The sequence below is a fragment of the Capsicum annuum genome, chromosome 9, assembly GCF_002878395.1.
Source record: "Capsicum annuum cultivar UCD-10X-F1 chromosome 9, UCD10Xv1.1, whole genome shotgun sequence".
Classification (NCBI taxonomy): Eukaryota; Viridiplantae; Streptophyta; class Magnoliopsida; order Solanales; family Solanaceae; genus Capsicum; species Capsicum annuum.
In genome coordinates, this window is record NC_061119.1 from 47,031,135 (window position 1) to 47,038,717 (window position 7,583).

The window sequence follows — 7,583 nt, forward strand, 5'->3', positions numbered from 1 at the left end:
TAGTATCATTTGTTATTCAAAGTGCGAAAATCATTTAGAATCTCATAACGTCCTGTCAACTAGATGGAGACATATGACTAAAAGTGTTGCGGTTAAAGTTAAATTCATGATTAAAATTTAAAATGTAACAAATAATTATTTTTTATTCATTAATAATATATAAATAATATATATATATATATATATATATCGGTTCGGTTTAATTATTTTATCGGTTCTTTTAGAGTAAAACCAAAACTAAACCACATAAGTATCGGATTTTAAAATTTAAAACCAAACCAAACCAAACCAAATGTCGGTTTTTTAATCGGTTTGGTTTGGTTCGCGGTTCGGTTTGGTTTTTAACCAAACCATGAACACCCCTACTAGCTTCTATACCAGATTCTTCGTTTTATGAAAATTAGCGAGGCGGGGGACGAACTAAAGTATATATATAAATCTTAATTTGAATCATTTTAGAAATAAAAATTAATAATAATCAACTCTACATATTGGTAACAACTTTAAGGGTATTTCAGACATTTTGATAAAAAATTTTGCTTAACAGCACTTGCTTACCAAACAAATCAACAACTTTTTTTCAGTTCCAACATTTTTATCCAAACACGTAACTGCTTATTTTTAAAATAAGTTTCAGCACTTTCAAAAATACTTTTAAAGAGCTTTTTAAAATTCACTTTTTTCAGCTTATCCAAACGGGCTCTACATCCATAAAATTTGTGCAACGCATGTTAAAAAATTATAAATAATTAACGTAATTTTATCATATTATATTTTAAATATAATAAATTTAATAGTTTAAAAATATATTATATGATGAATAATATTTAATATCAAATTAAAATAAATATAACTAATAAATTATTCATTAATTTTTTAAACTGGAGAAACATTAATAGATATCTAGTTTTAGTAATATGTACAAGTAAAGATGGTTGAAGGGAATATCATGTGACTTCTTTAAAATCTTAAGATTTAACAATTTCAGTTATATTTATTTTAAATTATAAATTATTATGATATATAATATTTTAAAGTAATTTCTATGTAGGCGTTTAACCATGAAAAGTGTATTTACTTTATTTAAAAATTTTAAAGTTGAAAATAGAATTGAAATTATATTGGTCATAGTATTTAGAGTTAATATTTAGAACTCAAATATATATTTTTTTACATTTTAAAAAATTTAGAATATTATGAAAATGTGGCTATTTTATGAAAATAAAAAATTATTTTTTTTAAAAAAATTAAAGGTGAGAAAAGTGAAATCAAATATAAAATTCTCAAATACAACTTTAAGTTGCATTTGATTTATTTATGGCTAAATAAATATTTCAAATAACGTAAGAATGTATTCTGAGGTATGGTAAATACTATTGGTGAAACGAGTCCTAATTATATAATTGTTATTCGCATAAAATAAAAAAAATTCGACAGAGGGAAGTAATTCTCTTTTTTTTGCCTTAACGCGTATCTTGTACTACTAAGTTTTCACACGGAATAAGGTGCTCTGTATTTCTTTTGCTATTAATTATACAAGGAGAAAACCCAAAGAAGAAAGAATAACAAATCAGTAAGCAAAAATGGTGAAAGACAGGACAATTGGTGTGGCAATGGATTTCTCAAAGAGCAGCAAAACAGCTCTAAAATGGGCTATTGATAACTTGGCTGATAAAGGTGACACCTTTTACATCATCCACATCAAGAACCATTCTTCTGATGAGTCACGTAATAAACTCTGGGCTCAATCTGGTTCTCGTAAGTCAAAGTTTTTATTTCTTCTCTTCTTTTAATTTGTTACGGAAATATTGTGGATTAACTAGCACATAAACAACGCACAAAGAAAATAAATCCATGGTGTGACTTATGTACTTGTAATTTGTAGTTATCTTTTAGGTGAGCTGATTTTAATATGAAATTAATTAAATTGTTGTGGATCAAGGTGTTAATAATTTGATTTGATTTTTTTTTGTTTTGTTTCGTTAGCTTTAATTCCACTGGTGGAATTTAGGGAGGCTGAAGTGTTGCAGAAATATGATGTGGAGACTGATATTGAAGTTCTTGATTTGCTTGATACTGTTACTAGGCAGAAAGAGGTTAATTTTCATTCAATCATCCACCATTTTCATAGTGTTTTTTTTTTTTTTTTGTTGATAATTTTAATTTTTTTTTTCATTTGATCTTTTTGTATAGATAAAAGTTGTTGTTAAACTATATTGGGGAGATGCTAGGGAGAAACTGTGTGAAGCTGTGGAAGATCTGAAGTTGAATTCTTTGGTTATGGGGAGCAGAGGCCTCAGTACCCTCCAAAGGTATTTCTTTTTCATTACTCTGTCCATAAGAAACACCATTTCTTCTTTGGTTCTTTTTTGCTAACTAGCTAAAATCTGATCTTTTCTTTTTCTCATTCAAGTAGTTTTGCTGTCATTTTTTTTCCACATAGTATCTGATATTGAATATTTATATTGAAATTCTGACTAATTTGAATCGCATTAACATAAAGTTTATTTAAGAGGGAAGTGTTGGATTCTTTTCATATCCACAACCTCAAGATCTTTGATTGAGAGAGCTATTCCTCTAAGCACAACTTTTGTTGGTACTTGTTAGATTGGGTTAGAATCCCAGGCTAATTAGAAAATGGACGTTTCATTTGTTTACATGATTTTAGATAATTCTCCATGAGCTATCTTTCGGATTGTGTTAGATTCAAATATTATATTTTTTACAAAAAAAATTACATAAATACATAACTTATATTTTCAATATTTCAAAAAATTCCAACACTCTAAATATATTACAAAAATTCCAACATATACACAAAATGTTATGTATATGTCAGCTATATTATATATATTAATAAGGAGAGAAGGTAAAGTAATTAAAAAAGTGAGAGAGAGTGTAATTACTTTCAATAAGATTGATATTTATGTTATTTATACTATTTTTTATGATAGTAAAATCAAGTTCACCCCTTTTTAAAATCTCGATCCATGCTTTAGTTGGCCCGAATGTGAAGACCCAGGAGTGGGGGTGTTGGAGTTACTGGAGTTTCCTATTAATTGAGGAATATAGATCGGTGATTTGTTTGTCTTGATTTGGGCAATCTTTTCTCTTATTATTAATTTGGACAAATTGAATTAAGGGTAACAAAAATATTTTAAAACTAAAAACGAGTGACATAAGTTTTAAATATTGAGTAAAGGTGACAATTTTAAGATTAGTGTTAATGACATTAATTTTAAAATCTTTAAGTTTTATTATTTACACAAAGATCTCTACACCATATTTACACAAAGATTCCTACACTATCACCACCACTCCACCACATCCTTTTTGTTGCCGCCGCCGCCACCTCCTCTTCCTCTACTATCACTATCACTACCATTGTTATCTTTTTCAGATTCACCATTATTTCCTTCCTCTACATAACTATCACCTATTTTTCTTCTTTCTCCTCCACCATCATCGCTATCAACACCACAATAAATGTCGTCTTCTCATTCGACGTCACTACCAACACCACCATCTTCATTTTTATCACAAATATTAATTTTTCGTGGGCTCCTCCTCCAATCAGATTTTTTTTTCAGAAATTAAGTAAGTATCGAAATTGCTTCAACAATAGTCGAAGTTACTGCAATGATTTCAATAGTTGCTGCAGCAATTTCGATAATTGTTGTAACAGAACAACTAAGAGTAGTTGTTGCAGCAATTACTATAGTTGCTGAAGCAACTCTCGTAGTTGCTGAATTTGCTGAATTATTTCTTCATTCATTTTTAAAAGAAATCAAAATATTTCTTTTTAAACTTATCAATTTTCTTTTAAAAATAGTCCATAAAAATTAAAAAAGAAAGGAGAACGAAATAAAAAGAGAAAGAAAAAAAAGAGAACATGGAAGAAGAGAAAAATCTAGAGGGAAAAATAATTAGTAAGAAGAAAAAGATGGGAAAAAGCAATTTAGAGAGAGAAATTAAAAAAAAAAAGATTGAAAGATAAGAAAAGGGCGGAAATTCTAAAATTTAAATTTGGAGCTGGAGAACTTTTAAAAAATTTAAAAGTTTTTAAAAATTACACTTTACACACCAATTAACTTAATCATAATTTAAACGAAATTTTGACGTTAGCAGGTCAAAGTTGTACCATTTTTAATTTAAAGACTTTTTTATCATCTCCTACCTAATTTTTTCTATTAACTTTTGAGGTTAAGTTATGCCGACGGGCCATCTTTGGTAGCATTGAAGTAGTATTGTCACTAATATTTGGATACCTCTTTCTTGGTGAAACAGGATATTCTTGGGAAGTGTGACCAACTATGTATTGTCTGTTGCTACCTGCCCTGTGACTGTTGTTAAGGATCCAGATTTTCACAAGCACTGATCAAGTTTTGTTTTATTGTATATGAGTGACAAATGATACTTATGAATATGATACCAGTTTCGAATAACATGAAGGCTTTTTTACATGTTGTAATTTCTCTCTTATGATGACGATTTCCTTACATTTCAATGCTAAATAAGACATCTTGTTTCTGGTTTCAATTACTGTTGAGAGATTGATGGTTTACTATAATTTGTTTGGTCTATGACTATATGTTATTTCTGCTCTCTAGTACTCTCCCTTGCTTTGCCCCTTTGTTATTTCCACTTCTATAAACAAAAAAAATCGGAAGTGTAAAGTTTTCTGGATAGAACTAATGTACTGGTACGAGCTGGCAATTATCTTTATGGATTAGCTCAGGTGTATTGTGAAATACGACCATCTAAAAAGGTAGAATTGAAAAAAAAAAGTTTCTTTAAAGAGTAATGATAAGAAAAGAACAATTCTACTATCCAGTAGAAAAGAGTCTTTTTCCTTCTACCTTACCACAGTTGCTTGATTTAAGTCCTTGTGGCCAGGCTAACAGCAACATTTTACAGCAACAACATACCCAACATACCCAGTGTATTCCTATCTAATTGGGTTTGGAGAGGGTAGAGTGTATGCAGATCATACCACTATCTCAGGTGAAGTAGAGAGACTGTTTTCGATAGACCCCCGGCTTAGAATCAATACAGTATAGCAAACACAAAGCACAAATGCATAAACTTGTACAGGCAAAATAAACTAACAACGCCAGTCACAAGATAATACTAAAGCCACAAGATACTATTAAAAACTATATATCCGAAACCATAGACAACACTTAATCCACGAACAAGAAACTTCAGACACAAATAAAGAATGCCTCCCTAGTGTAGCCGACACACTCCCACCCCCTAATCCTCTACCCTAATTCGCATCCTCCACACCTTCCTATCAAGAATCATGTCCTCATAAGCTGTAACTGCTCCATATCATGATTAATCACCTCCCTCCAATATTTCTTTGGCCTACCTCTACCCCGCTTAAAATCATCCATAGCCAGTGTCTCACACCTCCGCACTGGAGCATCAGAACCCTTCCTAATCACATGCCTGAACCAACGTAACTTTACTTCTCGCTTCTTGTCTTCCACCGAAGCAACTCCTACCTTCTCCCAAATAATCTCATTCCTCACCCTATCTTTCCTAGTATGACCACACATCCATCACAACATCCTCATATCCGTCACCTTTTACTTTTAGATGTGAGAGTTCTTAACTGGCCAACACTCCGTTTATACAATATAGCCGGTCGAACTGCCACTTTGTAGAACTTACCTTTAAGTTTCGGGGACACCTTCTTATCACATAAAACTCCCTAAGCGAGCTTCCATTTCAATCACTCTGCTCCAATACGATATGTGACATCCTCGTCAATCTTTCCATTGCCCTGAATCATAGACCCAGATACTTGAAACTCTCTATCTTCTGAATGGCCTGAGAGTCCAGTTTCACAGTCACGTCCACCTCCTGCGACACATCGTTAAACTTATACTCCAAGTACTTTGTCTTGATCCTACTCAAACAAAATCCTTTAGACTCAATGATCTGTCTCCAAATCTCCAACTTATCATTAACTCTTTCTCATATCTCGTCAATCAATACCACATTATCGGCAAATAACATACACCAAGGCACCCCCTTTGAATATGTCGTGTCAAAATATCCATCACTAAGGCAAATAAAAAAGGGCTAAGAGTCGATCCCTGGTGCAACCCTATCAAAATTAAAAAATGCACCGAATCTCCACCTACCGTCCTCACACGAGTCTTTGCGCTATCATACATGTCCCGAATAGAGCTAACTTACGTCACGGGCACTCCTCTAGCCTCCAAGTACCTCCACAGAATCTCCTTGGAAACTCTATCATATGGCTTCTCACGATCAATAAACACCATGTGCAAGTCCTTCTTCCTCTCTGAAACTGCTCTACTAATCTTCTCACAAGGTGAATGGCCTCAGGAGTTGAACGGCCTGGCATAAAACCAAATTGATTCTCAAAGATAGTCACGATCCTTCTCAGTTTCAACTCTACCACCCTTTCCCAAACCTTCATAGTATGACTCAACAACTTAATCCCTCTATAGTTGTTGCAACTCTAGATGTCTCTCTTGTTCTTATATAATGGAATCATCGTACTCCAACTCCACACTTCAGGCATCTTCGCTACCCTAAAAATGATGTTAAACAACTTAGTCAACCTGTTCCGCTAGTATTCTTTCAAAAATTCACTGTGATCTCATCTGGCCTTATCGCCCTACCCCGACGCATCCTGCTAATACCCTCCTTGACCTACTTAACCTTAATACGCCTACAATAATTATAATCGCGACACTCCTCAAACTTCTCCAACTCTTCCAACATGAAACCTTTGTGTACCTCGTCGTTCAAGAGTTTATGAAAATAGGACTACCACCTCTTCCTAATGAGGACATCCTCAACCAACACTGTACCATCCTCTCCCTTGATGCACTTCACTTGGTTAAGGTCACGAGCTCTCCGCTCCCTGGCCTTAGCAAGCCTATACAACTTCTTATCCCCGTCTTTCTCCTCTAAAGCGGCATACAAGCTTTCAAAAGTTGTTGTCTTAGCCGCGGTAATCGCTAACTTAGTCTCTCTTTTAGCTACCTTATACTCCTTCTTATTCGTCTGTTACTCGTCATCATCCTTGCTCTCAATCAACTTAGCATAAGCCACCTTCTTAGACTCCACCTTCCTCTTAACCTATTCATTCCGCCACCAGTCTCTTCGATGCTTACCAGATCGTCCTCGAGACACTCAACACCTCTCTAGCGGTCTCCCTAATGCAACTGGCAGTCGTCTCCCACATACTATCCATATCCCATCTACTCTCTCAAGCCCCCCCTACTCTTCAACTTCTCCCCTATATCCAAAGTACTAGCCAAAGTCAAGCTATTCCACTTAATCCTGAACCGAGCCTCCACACTCCTCTTCTTTCTGCCCTTATAAATTATCAAGTCCATCACCAATAACCTATGTTGAGTCGAAAGATTCTCGCTAGGTACGACTTTACAGTCTTTACATAGCGCTCTATCACCTTTCCTAAGGAGCAAAAAAGTCAATCTACGTCTTGACCACTGAACTACGAAAAATAATAAGGTGCTCCTCCTTCTAACAGCAACATTTAATGGGAAAATTTTATACCATTTGCAAAATTCAAG

The 7,583-nt window shown here is 33.6% G+C and overlaps 1 protein-coding gene across 1 annotated transcript; it reads left to right on the forward strand.

The window, feature by feature from the left end:
- The first annotated feature begins 1,436 nt into the window (after positions 1 to 1,436).
- On the forward strand, positions 1,437 to 4,539 carry LOC107842855 (universal stress protein PHOS32). The gene is made up of 4 exons (XM_016686892.2): positions 1,437 to 1,758; positions 1,987 to 2,096; positions 2,194 to 2,312; positions 4,288 to 4,539. Exons 1-4 carry the CDS (start codon positions 1,584 to 1,586, stop codon positions 4,376 to 4,378), a joined length of 495 nt encoding a protein of 164 aa, XP_016542378.1. The 5' UTR covers positions 1,437 to 1,583; the 3' UTR covers positions 4,379 to 4,539.
- The last annotated feature ends 3,044 nt before the right edge of the window (positions 4,540 to 7,583 follow it).

Bases quoted from the DNA above. Each gene is read 5' to 3' on its own strand.
- LOC107842855 (XM_016686892.2), top strand. From the start codon at position 1,584: ATGGTGAAAGACAGGACAATTGGTGTGGCAATGGATTTCTCAAAGAGC. The intron at 2,097-2,193 runs GTTAATTTTCAT...CTTTTTGTATAG, and splicing joins CTGTTACTAGGCAGAAAGAG to ATAAAAGTTGTTGTTAAACT. The intron at 2,313-4,287 runs GTATTTCTTTTT...TTGGTGAAACAG, and splicing joins GGCCTCAGTACCCTCCAAAG to GATATTCTTGGGAAGTGTGA.